The 27,162-nt window shown below is 37.5% G+C and overlaps 1 protein-coding gene and 1 long non-coding RNA gene across 3 annotated transcripts in view; one reads left to right on the top strand and one right to left on the bottom strand.

Annotated features, from left to right (window-relative positions):
- Positions 1 to 16,375, bottom strand: part of LOC139362755 (uncharacterized) — an 85,359-nt gene extending 68,984 nt beyond the window's left edge. For both annotated transcript variants that reach the window (XR_011622020.1, XR_011622019.1), the window contains exon 1: positions 1,064 to 16,375. This is a non-coding gene — a long non-coding RNA (uncharacterized lncRNA). The remainder of the gene's footprint in view (positions 1 to 1,063) is intronic.
- Positions 16,376 to 16,457: 82 nt separating this feature from the next.
- On the top strand, positions 16,458 to 26,667 carry LOC105475477 (LSM8 homolog, U6 small nuclear RNA associated). Its single transcript, XM_011730744.3, has 4 exons — positions 16,458 to 16,614; positions 18,014 to 18,054; positions 20,570 to 20,697; positions 24,223 to 26,667. Exons 1-4 carry the CDS (start codon positions 16,584 to 16,586, stop codon positions 24,311 to 24,313), a joined length of 291 nt encoding a protein of 96 aa, XP_011729046.1. The 5' UTR covers positions 16,458 to 16,583; the 3' UTR covers positions 24,314 to 26,667.
- Positions 26,668 to 27,162: the final 495 nt, after the last annotated feature.

Raw genomic sequence — 27,162 nt, 5'->3', positions numbered from 1 at the left:
CACTTATTATCACAACTACTCAAACATGATATTATTTTGTATTTTTTCATGCAGTTTGTTACAGTTCTGCAATCCTATCCTGTTGCTGATGATTGCAAAAGTATTACCTTGTAATAACATCAGCACTGCACTGACTTATGAAATCCTGATGTGAATGTCAGCTCAACCTTTAAAAGAAACTTAAGGAAAATATGAGTTGTTTATATGAAATGTTCCTTAGGATAATATCATTTAAATGAGATCAATTTCCATGGAAATTATCTAGCATGTCTTTCACAAAATTCTATAAAAGAGCTCTGACGGTGCACTTAAAGGGCTATCATTAAACCACTTATTGCTGTGTAGGTTCTGATTTTAAAACTTTTTCTCAGACATAAAAAGGTATAGTTCTTTTGGACCTTCAACATATTGTTATTTTGCACAATTCATTCTATTCAATTTATGTAACACTCTAAGACATTGTAAATGTCTGAAAATAACTATGAAGAAGAAAAAATAAATAAATAATTATGGATTTGTTGAAAAAGGGACAAAGGCTATATTTTCAGAGGCTATTTGAGAATATATAGGGAAGCTGATTAAGCACAGACAATCCTGGAGGAAAGCCTAAGAAAAGTTTCTCTATCCTTTTAGTTAGCAGTGATTGTGGGTAATGCTTTTTGTCCAGAAAGTTTGTGAGCAGAGTCTCCAGAAAGTAAATATTGTATTCTCAACCATAAGATTTTTAGGACTTTTCACTAAAGGAGAGCAATTGTACATGTCATATAGTATTAAATCTTTATTTCCAAACTTGGTTTAGGGTGATATAGAAAACTTCAACCAAATTTTAAATAAAATAATAAACATCTTAGTAACAGTTTAGGTACTATAAATATTAGATATAGGGAATACAATTAAACTTAATATAACTGATGAGCTACGTACACATCTTAATCTCAGAGATTTTTTGCATTAGTTTCAAACACATCTTACAAAATAGTGGATATTTGTTGGTTGTTACCTCATTTTCCATTTCCATTTTTTTCCCAACCAAAACAAACCTGATTTCCCTAGGAGTACTTACCCAACCTCAGTACAAAGTGACCATGTAGATGGAGTGGACAGACCTCATCCCCAGGTTGAGTCCTGCAGAGCGTCTTGCACTTGACCACAGTGATTGATCCAGAAATGGAGATGTATCACATTTTGGCCAATAAAACATTACAGATGTGCTAAGGACTCCTACAAGTGAAGTTTCCTTGCTGCTGTGGGAGTTCCAGGAACCTTCTATGAACAGTGTGAGAAGAATGTGAAGTTCCTTAATGATGCCATGAGAAGATCTAGTATGAAAACTAGTCCAACATCTGGAGGAAGACAGAGCTACAAGAATCAAAATGGACTCAGTGTCCAGATGGCAACATGAACTGATGAATTAAGTCTCCCTTTCATAAAGCTTAAAATTAGAGCAGTGTGTACACAATTCAATTACATGAACTCATACTCCCCAAGTTTTTTCTTTCATAATCCACTTTGGTTCAGGTTTTCTGTTACTTCCAAAACGCTCCCAGTCAATGTAGGAAGGTAATTTGGAACACTGGAGGAAGTATTGAGGTCAGGAGATCTGAGTTCCGGTTTAGTTTTGCCATTATTTGTGTGATCTTAAGCAAGTTCTTTATAACAAAACCCTTTAACCACTGTATCCTTTTTACAATAGCATTCATTCTAGATGATTTCTATTAATATAACATAGAACAAATTGGCTATATTCTACCAAATCCACATATCTTTCTGAGTGTACAGGTGGACTCTATTTATTGGCCTCCAATTAGTTCAGTTGGGGAATTGTGATTCAGTTCTAAAAGATGGGATGTAGACCAAAGTGATGAAAACCACACCAAGGCCTTTTACTTCATATGATTCCAAAATCCTCTCTTCCCTCTCTTCGATGACTACGGAGGCCAAATACTGAGGATGGCAGAATCAGGGATTTCTGATTTTTACTAGGATTCAATACCCTCTTCCTCCAAGTTTTCAACTTTCACAAAATATTTACAAAACATTCTGAAAACTTTCCAATGTATTTCTGTTCTTCCAGGAAAACTTCTCCTGGATAAAATATTTATTAATTGCACTCATGAAACTGTCTCAGAATTACTTCACTAATAAATTTTAACAGAAATTATGCATGATTTGCAACCTCCACCCTAATTTAAACCTCATTTACAAAATGAAAAAAAGATCTTAGTGTATAGTTAACTGCTATTTTTTAATACTCCCAATTTGTTGTTATACAACATTTATTTCGTATTCACCTGGAGTCTGATGTGGGTATAATAGCTCTCCTAGAATTTTGAACAAATGGGGTAGACTAGGGAGTTACAATTCAGGATGAAATAATCAAGGCATCCTGTGCAAGGGCTTGAACCTATCTCTCAGCAGATGAGAATCCACTGCAGAGCCTTGAGTGGAGGGTATGGCATATTAAGGGAGCCAGTCAAGAAGTGAAATGACCAAGAGACAACAATAAACTTCTCTAAATCAATGTTGGCAAGTTATCCCACTATCTCAGGCAGGAGGAGACATTCATTGATTAAACTGATTCTTAAGCCAATCTGGAAATTTTATATCAGCCTTCTAAATTGGATTTATTTTGTCTCTCCTAACTAGTCCCAGACAGACCTTTGTCCATCACTCTACTTACTGGATACAAGAAATAATTCACTAATACTAAAACAGGATCCTTCCAATTCTCATTTTCATCTAAGATTTTGTGCCCATTGAAAGTTGAGCCAATTGTGGATAACTCCATTTCCTTGCCTGCTAACCCAAACTCAATATAGGGAGAACCACCTCAGCTAGTTCTATTTATTGCAAAGATATCATTACAATGTAAACTCCTCAAAAGCAGGAACAGTATCTTATTTAGCTTCAGAGAGCCAATGACTATCTCAGTATTCTGCACTTTGCTCCACCGTTTGTAGAAGTGATAATGGTCAGGAAATAAGGCTCTCTGTCTAGTAGTGACCTCTTGATACCCAATTATCTTGGGAACTGAAAGGGGCAAGAGACACCACCCACAGAGAAACTGAAAAGTTTCTGTGCAAAGAGAGATACTGTTCCCAGCAGTATCTGTGTGGCAAAACACACCACTACATATTTTCTTCTGCTTTCCTCTGGTGGTTAATGTTATATACATACAAATAGACATGTATACACACACACACACACACACACACACACTCCACAAAAAAGGTAAAAATCTTAAGAAAATGTGTCTTACTCATTTCTAATACTCTATATGAAAATAATTTTTCTATTTTTTTTACATGTCAAACTTTCGTTAAAGATTTCTGAATGAGTGAGTAGAAAAGGTTAAAGTCCAGTGCAACATCTATATTTAGAGAGGTTTTCTGTGTAAGTTTCTTTGGAGAGGTGTGCTGGGGGAGGAAAATTTCAGGTAAGTTGTGTCAATTGCTGCAATTTAGGTTAGACTGGTAATGTCTAATGTGTTTATAGTCATCTATTTGTATGGAATGAAAGACTACAAAGAGGGCCTTTTTCTTCACTCATCCCCCAGGGTCTTCTGGTCTTCCATCTAAACACTGGGGAAGGCAAAGGAGGGCCAGCTACAACAGAAGCAGGAAGAGCTATTTTCACAAAGATTCTCTAAGAAATGAAAACACACTTTTGATTAATTTATTTACTTTGGAGACAGGGATTCACTCTCTCCCAGGCTAGAGTGCAATAGTGTGATCACAGCTCACTATAGCCTCGAATTTCTGTGATTTTAGCTCAAGTGATCTCTCATCTCAGTCTCCCAAGTAGCTGAGATCACAGGCTCACACCACGATGCTCTGTGGAAACATACTTTTTTTTTTTTTTTTTTTTTTTTTAACCAAATTGGTAAGAGTGAAATTCCATAAACTCCAGGTCCTTGCAAGTTCACCAGCCCATGCCCAATTACTCCAGGGAAAAGGTCTGGGTAGCTTATTCCTTCATCTCCACAACTAACTGACATCACCACACCGTGAGTTTGGCTCAGGCTTCTTGAAAGCCACTAGGTCACTGTGGTGTTGGGGAGGAAGGTGAGATCAAATTTGTCAAATGTTTGCTTGAAGAGCCCAATAAGTTTGCAGGATGTTCAGGTTTATTTGGTGGTGACCACCTATGCCAGTCCAGAGACAGTGGCTGTTATTGCTGGAGGACAGGTGAGAATGGCATCTCACATTCACCTAACAGTGCTCTCACCTTGGCTTGCTTTGAACCAGTAAGCAAGCAAGGCAAATGATATACATGAGATTAGAATATAGATTTGTGGCTGCAACAAGTGGGAGGTTCTCTCAGAGTCTGGGGATCTCACCCTCCCAGAGGAATGAATCAGTAGGTCAGAGCAGCTCTGAATGTGGGCTCACTCTCTACTTTTCACATTTCCGGCTTGATGAGGTAAGGGGTAACACGCAGTCAAGAGTCTGTCCTAACACGATAAAATAAATGTTTTCTGTGCCACAATCAGATAACTAAGTTATTTCTTTGTATCATTTCTTGCTACATAATTGGGCCAAGTTGAAGTCTGGTACAGCAGACAGACTATGGTCTACTAAAGACAGGAATTTTGTTTTTGAGTGAACAACCCAGTTTAGACCAACTTTGGTGGTAGCAAAGATTGTCTACCCAGGAATATTTAGGGAGGCTTGTGCAGATCTGTGAAGACGGGCAGAACTCCCATCTTCACCTGTCCTTTGCTTCACATAAAAGAGAATCAGTTGGGAGGCTGAGACGGGTGGATCACGAGGTCAGGAGATCGAGACCATCCTGGGTAACATGGTGCACGGTGAAACCCCGTCTCTACTAAAAAATACAAAAAACTAGCCGGGCAAGGTGGCGGGCGCCTGTAGTCCCAGCTACTCGGGAGGCTGAGGCAGGAGAATGGCGTGAACCCGGGACGCGGAGCTTGCAGTGAGCTGAGATCCGGCCACTGCACCCCAGCCTGGGCGACAGAGCGAGACTCCGTCTCAAAAAAAAAAAAGAGAATCAGGTGAAGTCAAATGATGACAAGGACTGGGGCTAGACTACTGCTCCTAACTCAAGATACAGACCTTTTTAAAGGAAGAGATCTTTTGATCTCTATCTTAGTTTGGGTTCTCCCAAAAGCAGATCCTGGGGCAAGAATTTAAGTGCAAATAGATTATTTAGGGAAAACCAGTACGGGAGTGGAGTTATAAGGAAAGGAAGTGAGCCAATAAAATGTGCACAATTAAGCCAGCTACTGTGGAATGAGCAGAGATATAGCCCCTGGATTATCCCACCTTGTTGATGAAGAGGTTGTTATTTACAAACTCAGTCACTGACTGAAGACTGCTCCCTGAGGGAGTGTTAATTCCCCAGAATTCCTAGCCTGCCACACATGGACGGGGTGCAGAAAACGCCTTCGAATGCGGAGATGCACGTATCAAAAATTGAAAGTACACAGGAGCACAGTGATTTTGAGAGAAATGGGAAATGGATATTATTATATACTCATATACCTAGAAGAGACATAAAACTTGACTAGGTAAGGAGTCGTCAGGGCTTTGCACCAGCAGCATCCCTGGAAAGAATGTGCAGTGATTTTCAGGGTTCATGGTGGATTGACTCTCCAACAGCTCTCACAGGATGCAGGGTAAGGTATTTATTTAAATAGAAAAATAAAGTCAGCTAATGGGTTTGATAAGGATATGGGCTCTACCATAAATATGACTTAAATTTGCAGCTACAAAATTTTAATGAAAATATATTTAAAGCACATAAACAAAACACCATGTGCTAGAAATTCCATTCTTTGCAATTAATATACTACATAAAAATTTAGCATTTTAAAGTAAGTATGCATAAAAGGGTCTTAAATTTTTTTTTTAGTTAAAATTTAGAAGCCATATGAGCAAAAATAGCTTATAATTGTCTTACAATTATGTGAGCTACTCAATATCCTTTTAAAAAGGAGAATAAGATACAGAGGTTAGGTAGCTGGGTGGCAGGTGTCAAATGCACAGTAAAACTGGGTCAGCCAGCTTTGAACCTTTGAACACTACTGTCAAACAATCAGACTGAAGCTTCTGACCCAACACACAGTGACACTGCCCACTGTGCCCTGGATGTCACCACAGGCATCAATGGCATGCTCCTTTATGAATTTGCTCTTGCTACAACTGGTGTGACCATCAGAGTTGTTTCTCTACAGGATTTGCTGCTATGCAGCACCAGTCCTCAATTCAGTAACTGTGGTAGTCATAAGCAGAGCCTAGGCCTCTTTCACTGCAAGAAACATCAGAAAAAAAGTGCCTGATATATTGAGCTCTATCACCAAAACTTGTAAAATAGGGAACTCTCAAGAAATAAAAAGACTGATGTTAAGCAGCCAAAAGGCAATGACTAATGTCCCCAACAAATAGCTGTCTTTAATTAGATTTATCTTTTTGTTTTCAAAAAATTCTACTGAGATTTTGTTTCAATTCATTGCATTATTTTGACATGTTGGTGATTTTCAATTTAGTTTCTGGTGCATATGTTAAAATGCAGACCATTCTTTATTTTTGATCATGCCACATGCATGAAAAATTCCTTATGTGAGTTATTATCACTGGGGTAAAGTCTTGGAAAAGTTCCTGCATATTCTTTTTGTTATTGTTTTTCATTTCTTTTCCTGCATATCCTTGATAGAAATTCTAAATACAATAGGAAGTAGGGTAGGTAGGGAGGAAACAATACAGGCTTTCTCTGAAGTCCTCTGAGGTTTTGTTATGTCTGTTTATTCTCAGTGCAAAAGGTCATGTTCAGAAAAATGGAAGAATCATATCTCAAAGCTAGTCAAAAATGGGCATTATGAGAATACATGAGGTTGGTCAGAATGATGAATTTGGTAATATAAAAGCTCTGGAAATCTCATTTGTTAACATTAGAGAACAGGGGTCTGCAAACTTTCTGTAAAGAGCCTAAAAATAAATATTTTAGGTCTTGTGGGCCTCTGTTGCAATTATTCAGCTCTGCTGTTGTAGCCCCAAAGCAGCCATAGATGATATACAAATTAATGGTTGTGGTTGTGTGCCAATAATATTTACTAACAGAATGATTTCCCTAAGGTTTGTAGTTTGCCAACCCCTGTAATAGAAAATAGTAATAATACAGATACTTAATATTAAAGAAATGGAAAAAATGCAACAGAGGCAGAAAAGTGTCGAATCTGTCTCTTCCTCTTTGTAAAGAGTTAGGCCCAGGAGTCTGAAGAAAAAGTCACAACTGCTCAAATCTGAATAACCTTAAGTGATCCTTTGTCTATATATGTTCTTTATTTCTTGACACTACTGTGAATTCTTCTTGGGCAACAATCTCAATGGCAGTGCAGTACATTGGAGCTTGACTGTCTAGGTTCAAAGACTGGCTCTGTTAATTACCAACAAAATGACTTCTGGCAAGAGACAAAACCTAAAGAAAAAACCAGCAGAAACCACTGGACTGACAGAGGTGTGGAACACAGTAGGTACTTGATGAAGATGACTTAAGATTTAGGTAAAGACTGAACATGTACCACTCCTACTTGTCATGACAGTGGAGCATCCACTTCATAAGAATGACAGTATAATGAGAAAAACACACAAATGAAATAATACTTTGAAGAAACTCACCTTTTACTTAATATCACCACAGAGGAAATTCTGGGTGGAAGTTTAGAATTCAGAAAGACTTTGTGCCACAGAGAAAGACTGCCACGAGCAATAGTACTTAAGTTGCTTAGAATGAATAAAAAATATTCAAAATCTCCTATGTACAGTATAGACACTTTCTCGGTGACTTTGGTCAGTGACTTTTATCCAGGAAGACAATAAATTAAGAGGTTGCATACGTGTATCACTTTTTATTCCTTCCATAACAAATCGCCACAAACTTAGTGGCTTGAAACAACAAAACTTTATCAACTTACAATTCTGTAAGTCTGATATAGGTCTGACTGGACTTACATCAAGGTGTTAGCAGAATGTATGCCTTTCTGGAGGCTCTAGGGAAGAATCCATTTCCTGCTTACTTAGATTTTGGCAGAATTCAGTTTCTTGCTGTTGTAGGACCAAGATCCCTGTTTTCTTGCTGTCTATAAACTAGGAGCTGTTCTCAGCTTCTAAAGATAACCACATTTCTTGGCTCATAGCCCTCTTCCTCCAACTTCAGAGCCCATCAACAGCAGGACAAGTCTTTTCATGTCACATCTCTCAGACCCACTCTTCTGATTCCCTCTTCCGCATTTAATGACTCATGACTAGAGGGGTAATCCAGAGTAATCCACCTGAGTAATCCAGAATAACCTCACCATCTCGAGGTCTTTACCCTCAATCACATTTGAAAAGTGCTGTTTGTCATGTAAAGTAACAATCACAGTTACCAGGGAATAGGATGTGGACATCTTTGGGGATTAGTGGGGGTAGGAGAGATTATTCTACCTTCCACAATATTCTAGTTGCCTTTCCTATTCTTCCCATCGGTAGTGACATCTGAAAAATGTCAACCTACCTTTGAGTATTTGGACTCAAAGGTATATATATTCCTTGAGATGTCTGAAAAAGTCTACATACGATTGCAATGATATATCCATGGATATGCGCCAATCATATGTACATATAAACTCAAAATTCTGTCTTTCAAGTAGAACAGTTACTTTTATTAATTATTGTAAGACGCGCTGAACTAGAATCCAGGAGGCCTTGATTGTAGGTTCTACTATGTAACCCTAAAAGAGTCACTGAACTTATTTGGGACTCAGTTTCCTAATCCACATGACACAGAATGTAAACTTGAAAATTCCTAGGCTCCCTTTTAGCTCTAAATATCTGTGATCCATGGTCTGAAAGAAAAAGGGTGGAGGTGGGAGAGTCATTCTGCTTTGTTACAAAAATGAAACAAAACTTATATAATGAGAATTTATCAGAAATAAGGGAAAGCTCTGATATTTTTTCTGCCTCACATGTTTTCAATTAAATTAAAAAAAATATTTAGGGGGTACAAGTGCAGGTTTCTTACATGCATATATGAAATCTGGGCTTTTAGTGCACATGTCACCTGAGTAGTGAATGTTGTACACAATAAGTAATTTTCAACCCTCATTTGCTCCCCATGTGTTTTAATGTAATTTCAGGCATTTGCTTTCCATTGATCACTCAGGGTTATTTATGTTTAGCTTTTGTCAATATAATTCTTATACTTCACTCTCACTATTCTATTTGCATTTCTATACCTTCTTACATTATTCATCTCTCATTGCCTAACCTCAGTATTGTTCTCCAAAAAAAAAAAAAACAAAAAAACCCCACAATAAATTAGCTTTGCTCTCCCTTGCCATACAATGTCTGCAACAAGTCCAAATCAATCTATTCCTTCTGTGTGGATTATAACATTAAGGAATGAATTCAGACTGAAGATCCTAGCAACCTAAGTAATTTCTGACATCAATATTATTTTCCAATTTTGGCGTGCAAAAATTCAATGGAAATGACAATATAATTTGACCTGTATTGCAATCCAAGCTATTAGAGACAATTTTAAAAAGCCAAGAAAAACAATAAAAAAAGAAAGCAAATGTACTCAGCTTAAAATAAAGTTCCCTAATCTGGTTCACTATAGTGATAACACATACATGGTAATTTATTTTTTAAAAATAAATATTGAAAAATGATCAGGTGTGGGTGTTCCATTTGGATTAGTCATATGCTGTATGTGCTATTTAAATAAAGCTGTCCCAAGTTATACGAATTCAAGTACCTTTCTACGGCAAAGTCAGAGGTGGAAGAACTGTCTACCTAAAGAATTACTTGGTGCTAAAGGACAGTGTGAACCACAGAGGGAGGTAAGTAAAACAGGGGCAGGATGACGTTATTTAAATTCCAGATTCTCAGTGGAATACTAACATAGTCTGTTATGCTACAGTACTGTCTTTTTTATTTTTTATTTTTGAGAAAGGATCTGGCTCTGTCACCCAGGCTGGAGTGCAGTGAGAAGATCCTGGCTTACCGCAACCTTTGCCTCCTGGTCTCAAGCCATCCTCCCACTTCAGCCTCCTGAGTAGCTGGGACTAGAGGTGTGCATCATCATGCCTAATTTTTTGTAGAGAGAGGATTTCACCACATTGCCCAGGCTGGTCTGGAACTCCTGAGCTCAAGTAATCCTCCTGCCTTGGCCTCTCAAAGTGCTGGGGTTAAAGGCATGAGTCACTGCACCCAGCCGAGCACTGTTTTTTATAGTACACATGAGGTCACATGAGATTGTTAAATAGGAAAGTAATGTTAGAATAATAAGGAAAGTGGGTTGGTTCATACATAATTTTTCATAGCACTTTAATGCTTTGTAGTACAAAGACATGATAGCTGAAGCACAAGTATTGCACTTAGTTTTGTGATTGCACCAGGCCTGGGAGAATACAGCACTCAAATGATGACCTTTCACGGTGTGGGACCCCATTCTTCCCTGGGCTTGGTTCAGCCATGTGCTCCATTTTGATAGTGCTTATTTTGCAGCTCCCTCACATTTTTGGGCAAAAGCGACATCAGACAATGAGTCAGAGCCATCCATCTCTGGCAACTCTACATTTCCTGCAGTTTGCAACTGCTTCCATCTGCAACTTCTGATGATCTGCTGCCCTTGTTTCCATCACTCATCAGTGTCTACCCTTCTGTAAATTGTCATTCTTTAAGCAACCGTCAACTTTTTAAAAAAGATAAAACTCTTTAAGTTAATAGAACATTGCTTTATTTGTTAGGAGTTTTACACGTCCTTTTAAGTGAACTACTATTTTCATTTGGGTTGTTACTGTCTGTTAATACTACAGTTGAGTCATTGCCAGACTTTGTTGTGTATTAGTCATCTAGGGATGTTTTAGAATACTGAGGCCCAGCTTCTCCCCTCATTCCATTTAATTCAGAATGTCTTGAGTGTGGGAGCCAGTTATCAGTTTTTAAAGATCGTATCAGTAAGTAGCAAAGTTTGGGAACCACCACTCAGTTGTTCAGAGTTTCAGAGGGCTTTCCCAGACTTATTTTTCCCTTAGGCTCTTAAGTGAGCCATTTTCTTAAAATGTGAAGATCTTCAGGAATACATTATACATAGCATATTATAGCCAGATGTTTTGTCATTTTTTGGTTTCTGCTATGGTCTGGATACTGGTGTCTTCCAAAATTCATATGTTGGAACCTAATATCCCATATGATTGCATTAAGACGTGGGGTCTTTTGGGAAGTAAGACATGAGGACGCTGCCCTCATGAATAGGATTAGTGCCCTTACTGAAGAGGTTGAAAGGAGCTGCCTTGCCACCTTCTGCCATGTGAGGATGCAGCAAGAAACTGTCATCTATAAGGAACAGGCCCTCATCAGACACAGAATCTACTGTTGCTTTGATATTGCATTTCTCAGCCTCCAAAACTGAAAAAAATAAATTTTTGTTGTTCATAAATTACCCGATCTAATGTATTTTGTTATAGCAGCCCAGTTTCCAAAATAAAAATAATGTAAAGGGATAGCAGGATTTGGGGAATGAAAATGGCTAGTTAAAAAAAAAAATTTTTTTTTCTTTTTTTTTTTTGAGACCAGTCTCAGTCTGTCGCCCAAGCTGGAGTGCAGCAGCATGATCACGGCTCACTGGGCTTAAGTGATCCTCCTACTGCAGACTCCCAAGTAGCTGTGAACACAGGTGTGGGCTACCATGTGCAGCGAATTTTTGTATTTTTAGTACAGATGGGGTTTCCCCATGTTTCCCAGGCTGGTCTTGACCTCCTGGGCTCAAGCAATCTGCCCACCTTGGCCTCCCAAAGTGCTGGGAACACAGGTGTGAGCCACTGCACCTGGTCTAAAAATTTTAATAATAAAAATCAATTTTAAAAATACCATAAAGAATGCATAAAAGCATACGTATTTTATTAGTATATATTGCCCTTTATGAGGTGAAACAGAGGGCCTCCTAAGATATACTGGTTCTCCAGATCTTTAAGGTAAAGTATATGCCCATGAAAGTATCACCAGTATGTTCTGTGGCCTCGCCATTGGCTAGTGAGCAAAGTTTACATAGTTCTACAGAACTATGTAATACATCAGAACAAAAAATACATCATGTTTACATAGTTCTACAGATTGGCCCTATCTACTTTGTTAACAAGCAGTCTTGCCTTTTCCTGTGTCTCCCTAATCTTGCTAACTTCTGATTCACCAACTGCCATCACTATGCCACTGAGGATTTGCTGTCTGCCTTTTCTTTTTCATTTTTAGATGGGGTTTCACTTTATTGCTCAAACTGGAGGGCAGTAGCTCCAATATGGCTCTCTGCAGCCTCGACCTCCCTGCTCAAGCTATCCTCCTGCCTTAGCCTCCCAAGTAGCTGGCACTACAGGTGCATGACACTACACCCAGCTAATTTTTTTTTTTTTTGGTGGACATGGGGTTTTGCCATTTTGCCCAGGCTAGTCTCAAACTCCTGGACTCAAGCAATCTTCCTACCTCTGGCTCCCACAGTGCTGAAATTATACATGGGAGTCACTGGGTCTGGCCTCATTACCTTTCTTAGGCTCTGTCTTCACATCACGTTTTTTTCTGCCTCTCCATCCTTTTATTATTATTTACTTCATAACCTCTGTCAGCACAGAATATGCCTCTCCATTCTTATTGCTACAAATCAGAAACTCATACTTCAATTCCTGCTGGCCTTTTTATCTTCAGTTTTTACCTCTGCTAAATATTCATGTCAGGACCAAGCGTAATGATTCACGCCTGTAATCCCAGCACTTTATCACCTGAGGTTGGGATTTTGAGACCAGCCTGGACAACACGGTGAAACCCCGTCTCTACTAAAAATACAAAAATTAGCCAGGCGTGGTGGTGCATGGCTGTAATCCCAGCTACTCGGGAGGCGGAGGCAGGATAATTGCTTGAACTCAGGAGGCAGAGGTTGCAGTGAGCTGAGATCCGCACCACTGCACTCCAGCCTGGGTGAAAAAATGAGACTCCATCTCAAAAAAAAAAAAAAAAAAAAAAAAAAAAAAGCATTAATGTGAGGTTATTTTCCTAAAGTGTATTTAGTGTATTTGCACTTCTTCTCAAGCACTGATTTAAGTCTTACCTTTTTTGTAAAACCTTCTAAGATTCAAACTCATATCCATCTTTCCCTTCCTTAAGCACTTAAAATGTGCACAGCTGCATCTGTCCAATCATAAAAAACGGCAGTGAACAAAACACCGTATTGGAATAAGCTTTGGGACTAAAAAAAAAAAAAAGAAAAAAAAGAAAAAAAAAGGTTCTTTATGGTATACCCTATGTCCTTGAATAGTGTGTACTTATTATATATCAGGCTCTTCAAGTATTACTTTTAGTTCCTCAACAATTACATGTAGTTTTGTGTAGTTTTCCCCATTTTACAGATGGGGAAACAGGCACAGAAAGTTAAGTATGCTCAAAGTCACACAAATAAAAATTCAGGCAGTTCTTGAGTCAGTGTTCTTAATAATGATCCTAAACTCCTTCTCAATTAACAAATCACCTATATTTGATTTTTTCCATCCCTTAAGTAATGGAGTTAAATCTACCTGTCTTTATTACCCTAAATGAAAAACATAAGTAAAGCACTTTGTAATGCATAGTGTTAAATGGAGACTATTAATAACCTTTATTTGTAATTTGGAATATTCATTTTTTAATGCAATAATTATTTCACTTTTATACTTAAAGGTCTGTAACTATTCAGGAATTTCCTTGTAAGTAGAGATGCACGATCTACTTATGTCCTTTTCTGCCTAGGAGAACTCTGGTTAGATCTATTCAATATATATTACTGATTGGTTAACACCCTTGCAACTTGCAGGGAAGTAAAGCATAAACACATAAAAGGAAATAAAAGTTCCCATCACATAAGGTTAAAAATATTATTTTATTTTAAAAATTTTATTTAAAAAATTGTATAGTTTTCCATAAACTATTCAGAGAAGGGCAAATTCAGTTTCCTCAGATTCTACCAGAAGTCTGATCCTTTAGGTTAATGTTTTCTGCTCAAGAGTTAGATTCAGAAGTAATGGAATAAAATTATCTATTACAAGCATACTTTGGTTGATACTTTATCAGTGATATGTCATTTAAATACGCATTACTTTGAGAGATTTGGACTTAAGGGGCAAGTTTCACCCTTAACTCTTAATTTTTTAGTAGTCAGATGTTTATATGTATCAGTTTTCCCTTGTTGGAGCTTTAACGTAATTCTCCTTTATGAGATGCTAAGCTCTCTACATTCACATACTCCCAAGGGTACATGGCTAATATAGATAAATCATACATGTAATGTTTGCATCCAGATGTAATTCATTTTTTGTCTTAATAACTGGACTTTTATCTATCCAGAGGCTTTCTCGTTACATCTGTGATCCTTACAGACTACAGAAAACATAGCAGTTTTAAGACACATGCAAAAAAGTTTCCAGCCAAAGAGATTTTGTGATGCTCCATAAATACTGTACATCTGTTATTTATCTGGCATATTACTTTAATAACTACACAAGGCCATAGACTTACAATGTATTTATGATGAAAGTAGTTTCGTAAGCTACCAAATAATGTTAAACATTTTCAAAACAAAAGCACACTCTAAGTGATGAAAAGCTGTTGGGAGTATTTATTTTTTTACTTTTATTTTTTATTTTATTGAGATGGAGCATCGCTCTGTCGCCCAGGCTGGAGGGCAGTGGCACGATCTCCGCTCACCGCAACCTTCGCCTCCCAGGTTCTAGTGGTTCTCCTGCCTCAGCCTCCCTAGTAGCTGCGACTACAGGCACCCGCCACCACGCCGGCTAATTTTTGTATTTTAGTAGAGACGGGGTTTCACCATGTTGGCCAAGATGGTGTTGATTTCTTGACCAAGTGATCCGCCCGCCTCGGCCTCCCAAAGTGCTGGGATTACAGGTGTGAGTCACTGTACCCAGCTTTATTTTTATAAGATCACACAGAGGTTAGTTTTTATGTTTTTGAGATGGAGTTTCGCTCTTGTCGCCCAGGCTGGAGTGCAATGGCGTGATCTCAGCTCACTGTAACCACCGCCTCCCGGGTTCAAGCGATTCTCCTGCCTCAGCTTCCAGAGTAGCTGGGATTACAGGCACACACCAACACTCCCAGCAATTTTTTTGTTTTAAACAAAACTCTTAACACCTCGTTAATCATTAATTAGTCTTTGGGTTTTGATTCAACTCCTAACATTTGCAAATCACACAATTATCTTTGTTCTTTCATTTGTGGAAGACACTTTCATTTGTTACCCTGAGAATATGAGACATTCACAATCTAATTCCTGACTACATTTGATTTCAAACAGATCGGAATAACTTCCAGAATATAAAATATTAACTATTTGGGAGTCATCTTGTAGGTATCTTGTGGGTATGCTCTAATTAAGAAATGCTTCCTTTTCCCAGGAAAACTGCTGACATTGCAAGAGTTATTCCAAAGCCACAATTCTTAAGAAAATACATGTTTAACCTAAATCATAAAGATATTTTGTAAAAAAGGGAAATCGTTCCTGCTGATGTTTTGTGTATAAATCTCTTTCTAACTTCAAGCTCTCTCAAGTTAGGGCAACACAGTAAATAAAGTGGGAACAGTATCACATTGGGAAATATCTGAAATGATACCTATGGCACTATAAGGAAACTGAGGCCCAGAAGAATTGAAGTGACCTGTGCAATGACACCAATACGTTAGCAGAGCCAAGATTAGAACCAAGTTTGGTGCCTTCCTGCATCAGTCCTTTCTTGGTGCTGAAGGAGCCTTTTACTTATTAATTTCACCCTGGAGAATTCCGACAGACCATCCCGGCGTGGTAGAAGCGTGAACATTCGTTTTCTAAGGGATGGTCACACACCTTTTTCTATTTGCATTTAGTTTCTTTAAAAAGTAAAAACACCTCCATTTTGGACCACTTTTAGAGACAAAAGCAGAACATACGAACGTGCATTTCATTGTTGAGTTCTTAAGACGCTTACACCGTGTGGTTATAACGTGCGCAACTTTGTCCCGGCCAACTGGACTTATTTTTAGTGTTATTTTCGGCTCCTGCAGCAGAAAACTAGGGATTCAACTACCCGCACCCGCATTTCACACAACAGCGCTCGTCTACTCTCCTCCTTCACTCCTAATAAAAAACGCCTTATCCTGTTTCTTCCTGCCTGCTCTACTTCAACATTTTCACTTATTATCTTCCACCACACTGGCTTTTACTCGGATTGGAAACCCACTCTCCCCCAACTTCTCTCTCGTACCCCACCTTCAGGAAGCGTCCTCCTTTTTTCCGCCTCTCGTTCCCTTTGTCTTACACGGCTTCCGGAACACGGCCCAGAATTACAGCGAAAACACACTGCGCACGCGCACTCTCTCGTCAGAGCGGCGCTGCTTCTGTTTGGTTGGCTAGTTCGTCCCAATTTCCGAGTCAAAGGGCTGCGGAGCAGCAACTCTCACGATATTTGCGGCGGCCCGCAGACGCGAGCCGCTGCCGAGTTCTGGCGCGCCCTTTCAGTTCTGCTTGTGGCCGGCACCACTGCGTTATCCGGAACTGCCGGTCCGAGCAGCATGACGTCCGCCTTGGAGAACTACATCAACCGTATCCTCAAGCTGGCCGCCGCGGGCGTGAGACGGGGCCGCGGAGAGGCCACCGCTCGGGGATCGGTGGGAAGTTGGGAGGCCCGGCCGCGGCGGGATCCTGGGGGCGGGCGAGATGAGGACCCCGGAATGACCCAGAGTTCGGCGGCGGCGCCTAGAGCCTGCCAGCTGCTGCGGGCCCAGGGGTCCTTTCCATTTTGTCTACAAAAGCCAAATAAAAACCCAGTGTGATTTTTCCGAACTTTTCTGTCTTAAAAAAAATTACGCTCTTGATTCTTCCTTACTATTTCCCTAGGGCATAAGTGTTCAAGTTTGTAAATAAGATGAACAGTCGTCCTGGCTGCGACAACAGTTTTGCAAATGTGTGTACTTGTTTTATTCACATAATATGCTCATTAGTTCGAGGATAGCAGAAAGTTTAACGATGGTTCACAGACTGTTTCTGTCCCTTTACCACTTGAAGACCCTACCTGGTGGTGGAATGAAAAAAATGCTTGCTGTTGTAATGGATTATAGTGAGGAGCAAGTAACAACCCCACGGGAAGTCTTAAAATAGACTTTACAAGTGTTACCGTTTTAAAGTCTCAGAACAAAAACACTATGTTAAGTTCAGGTACAAACTGGGTGACAAAAATTAAATACCGAATGCTTTTAATGTTACAGGCATTGTTAGTATTCTTGTGACACTGATTATATAGTTTATTTACTTTTGAATTACAGAAGCCTGCCCCGGAAGACAGTTTTTTAACATGCTTGAAAATCGTCCAACATCGATGAATTTAGTACTCATCCAGTTTTCATTTTAGATATAAACAGGCCCAAGAAACGAAATATCCTGTCCGAAATAATAGATTGGCAGCATTCCTAGTAGAAAAGTCAAAAATCCAGGATATTTTGAGATAGGATACACCGATCACATACAGAAAGAGGTTTTCTTTTTCTACTTTTTCCTTTTTTTAGTCATGTAATTATCACAAAACTAAAACAAGCTTTTAAAAAATTTTTTTTCTTTCTTTTTTTGAGTCGAGGGTCTCACTGTGTTGCCCAGGCTGGAGTGCAGTGGCTTGATCATGGCTCAATGCAACCTTGAACTCCTGAGCTCAAGCTATCCTCCTGCCTCTGCCTCTGTCTCCTGAGTAGCTGGGACTATAGGTCACCAGGCCAGGGTAGTAGAGATGGGGGGGGTCTCACTGTGTTTCCCAAGCTAGTCTCACCTCAAGTGATCCTCCTGCCTTGGCGTCCCAAAATCTTTCAACGTTTTTATGTAGTGAACTTAGTGGCTGTGTTGAACACTTTTACCTAATTGTCATATTTGTTCTAATAATTTAAATCATTACCTTGCCAGAGTCTGTTTTCAATTTGCATTCCCTAAGAAACACTTTCCTTTATTCAGTTATCAGGAACTGTTGCCGTTATTACATCTGATGGGAGGATGATTGTGGTAAGTCTTCGGAATTTTCATTCTCTGCTTTCCTGTAGGTTTATTGGTTGCAAGTTTTATGTGAAACCTCTGATCTCTAATGCCTAGACAGCACATTACACCTGTAGTGCAGTTTTATTATAATTCAGCTCTTTATCACTTTGCTGTCAATCCACGTTTTCCTCACTCATAAACGTGGCGTGTTACCTACAAGGCTTCTAGGAGCTAGAGTTATAGATTCTGCCCTCAGAGAGCTCCTAGTCTGCAGACCTTCATTAAACTTACTTTTCTTCTTCCATTTTTATTTCCTTCCTCATTCGGCACCACATGAATTAGAATTTTTTGAAATTTTGCATATGCTTAGTAACTTTTTAATGATTTAGATACTATTAATATCTACATATCAACATTTAAGGCTTGTATACAATCTTAACATTCTTTGTTTTTAGGTTGTGTGACATGTCTTCTGTAGGACACATTATGATGATTGACTCTCTCTATATACACATATTTACGTAAAATTGGCTTGTTCCTTGAAGTTGTTTCTCCCTTGCTAATTTATGTCATATAACAAAGATAAAACGTTCCTATGGTGATACTTGTATTTGGAATTTGATCTGAGGAATTCATCTCAAGATTTTTGGGTACTTGATTATTTCTTCACTTATAATTCCTACTCCAAATGCTTTCAAAAGAATTTTAAGGCTACTAAACTTTTCTAACCCTACCTAGTTTCTTTAAATAATTTGATCCCTTATTTTTCCATTCTGCAGTTTTGCTTTCGTTTGTTCTTAGTGACTATTGTTAGTCAAGTTCTAGCTTTGCCATTTACTAAATTTATATCGTGTGCCAGGTGCATATGTGTTACATTAATTAATGTACATACAACCTTGTGAAGAATAAGTACCCCTGTATTCTAGATTAGGAAACAAGTTCAGAGAAGGTGACTCACTTTCTCAGAGTCACAAGGGTAGCAGGTGACAGAACCAAACTGGGATTTAAATTTGGTTTGACATCAAAGCCAAGGCCAGTTGCCTGGCTTCTTTCTTAAGGAAGCAATCATGTTTTCTTAGGCACCTCACATTGTATTTTTTCAAATGTGGACAGTTTGACATATTTTAACCTCAAGACTTCAAGAAGCCTATTGCTATTAATAGATGTTTGCATTATTTTTTATTTAGTGAAAACCTTACGTTTAAATTTTCTTATTTTTGTTAACAGGATAGATAATAAACTGGGAAATTATTTTTAATTTTAAAGAAGAAGGAAAGCGATATAAAAAGAGCATCTTAAGTTCTAAAGTTCAATAGTTCTGTATTTCTTTGACACATAATTTATTTGATGGGATAGTTAATGGGCAAAATGAAGCCAATAAGTTATGAATGGGTGTTTATAATAATAACCATTTGCTAACTAGTTCAATAAATACTCCATATTTTGTTTCTCTTCCAAGTTATAGATTTCTTTTTATTTAATTCTCATTTTATATATTTTGACTTTCAGAGGATAAAACAGTTTAAGAGCTTGAGAGATTTAACCATCAAAACCAATGTTAGTTGATAATTCTTCAGAAATTTGAATACCATCTGAGTTACTCTGTTATGCTAGACCCATGCCTTCTTTTATTCAATTCTAAACTTTCATAAAACTCTCCCTGATTATTTCCTTCAAGTTCTGGTTCTAATTAGTATAGTCACATTTGTATCTACCTTACTGGGAGAGTTCAATAATACATCCATTTGATACACATTAAACAATACATGTGAGACAGACGGAGCACCGGTAACTAGTAAGTACTCGTTAGGTGTTATATGTAACTACTAAATTTTTAAAATATTTATGGGACTGATTTGAATCTCTGAAAAATGGCAAATTATATTTACTTGTGTATGATAGTATAGAATGTTACGGTTTAGTGGTCTGACTCAGGAGCTAGCCTTTTGTGGTTCATCTCCTGGCTCTGCCACTTACTACCCATGTGCCCATAAGACACACCACTCTGTGCCTCAGTTTCTTCTTTGAAATGGGGCTAATTATAGTATTAAAGGGTAGAGATGAGTTGAGACAATGTGTACGATGTGTTTAGCACACTGCTTAGTGCTGGTATGTAGCATATAGTGATACATTACATTGCTGTAGTTGGTATGTATGGTTCTTCCTTATTTATGTATATTTGCCCATCAGTTTCCCTTAAATCTCCTTTGTTTTAGTTTATACCTTTAGCTGCTGGTCTTCGTAAGCTTTTATGCTAGTTACTTTTTGGAGATACTCAAATTAGTACATAGTTGTCGTTTCTAACTGCCGTCAACTCTGCATATGAGTGAGATGTGTGGTGCAGGACCCCCACCCCAGCCAAACAACCAAGAGGTAAATTGTGTACCCTCGAATACTGTTGGTTATAAAAAAGGTATTTTATTTGACATTGTATTGTTACTTGTATTGGAATACTTGGCAACTGAAATGATTGTGAGGCTGAATTTACACTTTCAGGTAAACCAGAATATTTCTCTTTTTCTCCTGAATATTTTCTTTACAGGGAACACTGAAAGGTTTTGACCAGACCATTAATTTGATTTTGGATGAAAGCCATGAGCGAGTATTCAGCTCTTCACAGGGGGTAGAGCAAGTGGTACTAGGATTATACATTGTAAGAGGTGACAACGTGTAAGTAAAATATATCTGTTAAAATTATAAATGATACTGCCTTACTTTATGGAGAAGAGGTTTTACCCAAAATACCCTATTGTATTGTCCATATGTAATTAATAGAATCTTGCATTCATTTCTTTTGTAAATACAGCGTTTCTTATATTTACATAAAGTAAGGCATAGCTATACATTTTATGTCAACACTTTATGTTTCAACCAAAGCTTTCTCTCTACAAATTAAACTTACCTGAGATTTTCTCATTTTTCTACTAGTTAAGTAGCCTGGGTAGAGTCCAGAAAGGGCCCTGCCTTATATTAAATACTTCATTAGAGAGGCTTCTTCAAATGTTCTTAGAAATACCCAGAATTTTAGAGGAACATATTTCTAGAGTCCAAGGCCAAAGTTTGAAAAATGGTTTTGAAATCTCTCATTTGAACAATACTAATTCATGCTCAATAACATAGATGTATTTGTAAATAAGTACTTACTTGTTATTCATTTTCTTTTAATTTTTTAGTATCATTGACACACTTACGATGTCCCTGTGGCCTCAGTTTACTTGGGACAGACAGATATAAAAGTTTAAGAGTAATTGGCCAGGCGTGGTGCCTGTAATCTTAGCACTTTGGGAGTCTGAGGCAAGTGGATCAGGTCAGGAGTTCAAGACCAGCCTCGCCAACATGGCAAAACCCTGTCTCTACTAAAAATACAAAAATTAGCCAGGCTTGGTGGCGTGTGCGTGTAGTTCCAGCTTCTCGGGAGGCTGAGGTGGGAGAATCACTTGAACCCAGGAGGTGGAGGTTGCAGTGAACCGAGATCATGCCACTGCACTCCAGCCTGGGTGACAGATTGAGATACCTTCTCAAAAAAAAAAAAAAAAAAAAAAATGCCGGGCACAGTGGTTCACGCATGTAATCCCAGCACTTTGGGAGGCGGAGGTGGGTGGATCACTTGAGGTCAGGAGTTCAAGACCAGCTTGGCCAACATGGTGAAACCACATCTTTACTAAAAATGTAAAAAATTAGCCAGGCATGGTGGCGCAAGCCTGTAATCCCAGCTTCTTGGGAGGCTGAGTCAAGAGAATTTGCCTGAGAGGTGGAGGTTGCAGTGAGCCAAGATCACAGCCCTGCACTCCAGCCTGGGCAGCAAGAGCAAAACACCGTCTCAAAAAACAAAAAAAAGAAAAGTGGCTGGTGTGGTTCCAGTGCCATGGCTCACGCCTATAATCCTAGCACTTTGAGAGGCCAAGGTGGGTGGATCACCTGAGCCCAGGAGTTCAAGACCAGCCTAGCCAGCATAGTGAAACCCCATCTCTCCTAAAAATACAAAAATTAGCCTGATGTGGTGATGGATGCCTGTAATCCCAGCTACTTGGGAGGCTGAGGCAGGAGAATTTCTTGAACCTGGTAGATGGATGTTGGAGTGAGCCGAGGTTGCGCCTTTGCACTCCAGCCTGGGCAAAAAGAGTGAAACTCCATCTTGAAAAAAAAAAAGAAAAGTGGCTGATGTGACAGAGGAACTGAATTTTAAATTTTATTTAATTGTAATTAATTTTAATAGTTACATGTGGCCAGTGTTAGAATAGTTATAGAGGCTAGAAGAATGCCAAATCAATTTTCTAGAGAGTACTACACTGAATCAAAATATAGTTGGAAAGAAGCAAAAGATGCATTAGCAATTTTAAGCTAAGATACATTAAGCTAGATACATTAACACATTCTAAGGGACTAACTGTCCCCTGGAATAACTTAAAATAAAAAGTGCAGGAATAATTTACTCATTTAAGTTGTTTATGTTAGCATCACCTTTAGATGAATAAATAATTTGATCTGTAATCAAAAATCAAGAGTTTATAAAATATTTTATAGAGATGACTTTTAGATGGAGTTACAAGGTGAGCTATAAGTAATGAGAGAGAGGCAGAGCAGATAGGGCCCAGGTCTCTGGATCAGAACAACACTGTTTATATGGGAGCTGTGCATAATAATTGATTTTAAGGTTTCTCCTCCTTAAAACAATTTTTTTTCTTGAGCTTCAGTGAAAAAAATGGTGTGCTAGAGCCAGCTTGTACTGGCTTATGAAAGCAGATTGTTATATTTTAAGGAATTTTACAAGGTAGTTAATGTCTTGTTAGTAGCTTGAAATTGGCTGTGGTAGGAGTGTTTGCACAAGGGATATTAGTAAATGCTGCAAATCAGGCTACCGCTTTTTTTCCAGAGAGCTGTTTTTTAAACATTTATCAGCATTTCACTGCTTACCATAGGGATTTTAAATGATACTAAATATTTAAGAGTGGAATTGGGGTCTTTAGTTTATTTTGAGAAAACTTAATTTATTCTACCAGAGTTTGATATTTTTCATTTATTAGAGGACTTAAGACTTTATATATTTTGAAGCAAAATTGGGCAAATCGCTTATTACTAGTATTCGTCTTGAGAATTTGGCCAGGCACGGTGACTCACACCTGTAGCCCCAGCACTTTGGGAGGCTGAGGCTGGCGAATTACCGGAGGTCAGGAGTTGGAGACCTGCCTAGCCAACATGGTGAAACCCTGTCTCTACTAAAAACACAAAAATTAGGTGGGTGTGGTGGCGGGCGCCTGTAATCCCAGCTGCTCGGGAGACTGAAGCATGAGAATCGCTTGAACCTGGAAAGCGGAGGTTTTGGAGTGAATCAAGATCGTGCCACTGCACTCCAACCTGTGCGACCGGCAGAACTCTATCTCAAAAAAAGAAAAAAAATAATAAATTTTACTCTTAATAAAACCAAACAAATGTAAACCCAACAAATACTTTTTAAAAATAATATTTCATAGTCATCTTGTGGTCTGAGTGATAACATTGAATATTTCCAGTTAGAGGGCTATGGGTTGGTTATCTAGCATGGTATTAATGAATTTAAAATTATAGATATTATGTTAGTGTTGAACAAGAAAAAATTTTCTAGCTTTAACCTGAGCCAATCACATAAAAAATGATTTGTTAGATACCAAAGTACTTGGTCCTACTATTACTTTTGTATATGAAGAACTGGCTTTGGATTTAACTGAAAACTTAGGAAAACAATCTAATAGCTGTTATCTGTATCGTTGATTTAATTCATCAAAGTTACTCAAATAATTGATACTTTTATTTACTAATTATTTTAGGAGTGATTTTGCGAAATTTATTTTTAATACAGTCCTAGAATTGAATTGAAATAATACGATTTGCAAGTTTGAGAGTTTTTTACCGTATCTGTCCCTGTGTGTTTGTTTCCTTTAAAGATTCATGATATAATCACTATGTACAATGTGTCCTTTAATATTGGTTCCTGTAATGTGCCTTCAAATTATTTCTTGAGTTTTGTGATTTAAATATGCAGTTCACTGACTCATGCCAATGTTTGCTTTTTTACCTCAATTAGTTCTTTTTACTATGCTTTCTCAGTTTTATGTTTTGGAATAATGGTACTCAGTGCTTTGATTTGATTAATAAGAGTTTTGAAACACATGTAAATTTATTTCAGAAATGTGATTGTTTTAACTCTGACTTTTTTAGTGCAGTCATTGGAGAAATTGATGAAGAAACAGATTCTGCGCTTGATTTGGGGAATATTCGAGCAGAGCCTTTAAATTCTGTAGCACACTGAGGAAAAACTACATACTTGGACATCTGTAAATCTTTGTACAGAAACTGATTATTCTGAGGATGATATATGGAATTTTTATGAATGCGTAACTGGATTTTGACTCCTTGTTGATTCATTGTAATGTGTAAATTAAAATATTTCTACATTTTATTGAAAAAACTTTTTTTTTTGCCTAAATATAAGTTTGGTAGCTCGGTTTCTTTTTTTTAATTAAATAGTGTGAAAATATAATGGTCATTTTGAAAACTTTTAGCAAAAAGTAGTACTTTTTGATACTTTAGTATTTATGGAAACTAGTGGAAAAGAGAAATTAGTGTGCTATATAAATCAGGCATTCAAATAACATTAGTAGTACAGGATATGTGTGTTTTCTTTCCCTGATATTTAGGAAAATCACAGGAGGGCAAATCTTTCCTGGAGTTATCTGAATCATCGGCATTTATCCAATTCCACTGGTAGTGTTTTGCTAGTGCTTCTAAAAGTTGCTCCCTAGCATTTTGAGGTGTGGGTAGGTAAAAATGTGTTTGCTTGTGAAAAGCAAAAATGCTGACAAGGTTTTAATAGATTGGCCCAAAATTCCAACTTGAATATTAAGAATGACTAGCAATGGTAGAATTGACAGAGATGATTGGTAAAGTCTCTTGATGCCCAATTGATTAGGTATGAAAGTAATATGAACACATTAATGTTGAATTTCACAGACAGTATATTATCTGAAAAAAATTGATTCTGTGTAGTCTTCAATTTTTAATTTTTAAGAATTGGAGAATTTCTAATATTAACGTTTATAAATGTGAGTAAATAAACTCGAAGTTTGTATTGAAGTAGTGCTAGCTATTATTGTCAGCAATTTTACATGATTCATTATCCATAAACCTGATTTCAGAAGACGTCAACTTAGTTTTTTAAATAATTGATAGAAACAATGCTGTAAGTAGTGTTTAGATATCCAGGCTAGTCCACAAAATTTCTGATCAACTCATGTATAGGCCAAAGTGTGTATCTTTGTGATGAGAAGAAAATAGAAAAATATTTACATCCTTGTACTTGAAACAAATTTAAATAGTTTCTTTGTTTTGTTTTTATGAAAGTGCTTAAAAATAGTCGTTGGCAAACTTTTTCTATGAAGATCCAGATGGTAAGTCTTCTAGGCTTTGAAGGCCATATGGTCTCTGTTATAGCTACTCACCTCGGTTATTGTGGCATACAAATGACGATAGATAATACATAAATGAATAGTGGCTGTCTTCCAGTAAAACTTCATCTATAAAAATGGAGGTGGGGGCTGGATTGAGCTTGAAGGCATAGTTGCTGTCCCTTGGTTTAAACAATACAAGTTCAATAAAAAATGAACAATTTGTATAAATTCTGGAATAGATCCTTATAGAGAGTTTAGAGGTGGGTTTCATTCATATTTTAAAACAGTTTAAACTCCATACTTATTAAACATAATAGCTTTTTGGGGGAGGAAAATATCTTCACTCAAATCAGCCTTGTAAGGGGAGAAGCACTATTCCCTAGAATTATTTGGTTGATGTTAAGGGCTGTCTCTGGGAGGATTAGAGAAGTTAGCTAGTATTGGCTATTCATAAATGTTTGGCTTTTATAGTATAATGTTTTATAATCAATTTATTAATAAAATGATGGAAAGTGGGTAAGGCAAACCGGCAAATTTAGGGACTGAATGAAATAGTATATGGCATTTTTAATTGGTAAAGTAATTCCAAAAATTAAATAAGAATACACATCATTCAATTGCTAAGAAAAATGCATTCTAATGGTACAAATGAAGTCCAGAGTCAGATCTTTTCTCAAAATCCTTGGCATATCAACAGAAATTACACATAAACAAGTAAATAAAAACCAGTCCTGTCCCTCATGATAATGAGTTTCTAATGTGATGTATTCTTGGCTATCTGAAACACCTTATAAAGCTGTATTTTCCTGATTGATGTTGGAAAAAGCATTCCCAAAATGTGAATTATTGTTTTTATGAATAGTTATGGAGCTTGTGAATGATAATATGCCAGATGATCTATGTAATTCTTTATTCCTGGATACAAGCACATGGTCAACTTTTTATGCTTATGACTGATTAAAATTGGATTTATTTTTGCATGAGAATTGTAAGGGAGCCACAACCATGAGTAGTAACATAATTAATATACAGTGTCAAGATATATTTAATGAGACATTTATTCTATAACCAGTTTTTATTTATAAAGAGGCTCAAATCAATTTCAACCTGTAATTACCTTTGTGCTTTGTGACTCGGGCACAATCTGAACCCAGCTTGATGAATCAGAGATGTTTCTTGGCAAGATATTTTCATTAAAGTTATTTGGAAAGGGCAATTAACTGCAAAAAGGACTTTTTTTTTTTTTTGACTGACAAGATACTATCTAAAATAATAGTTTAAAATAACATTGCTTTTAGGTCAAAGCACTTTGGTAACTTGGCCTCACATGCTGACAGTTTTGGCTTAAATATTACAAATCTTGATCCCAGAAGAACAAGAGAGAAAGTTTTACTAATATTTGCTTAAACATCCTGTTTAACATCCTTCCTAATTTTTAAGCTAATAATGTGAGATACAAGTATGATAAAAACAACTTTTGAACGTTATTTAATGCAAATACAGAATAACGATGTCAGCATTTTCCTCAGCCGTGTAACCTAAGATTCATCATGTGAATGAGAAAGTAAAGTCCCTTTATAATGGCATGTGAACCAGACAGTTTAGTAGCCAGGGTTGTAAAGCAACTCTTAACTGACAATATAGTATATTCTGGGCCTTCATCTTTAAAATTAGTAGGTAGCATTTATGGAGTGCATATCATGTGCCAAGC

Source organism: Macaca nemestrina, chromosome 4 (genome assembly GCF_043159975.1).
Source record: "Macaca nemestrina isolate mMacNem1 chromosome 4, mMacNem.hap1, whole genome shotgun sequence".
NCBI classification, from domain to species: Eukaryota; Metazoa; Chordata; class Mammalia; order Primates; family Cercopithecidae; genus Macaca; species Macaca nemestrina.
The sequence above is the reverse complement of the archived record's forward strand: the minus strand, read 5'-3'. Positions and strand labels throughout refer to the sequence as shown.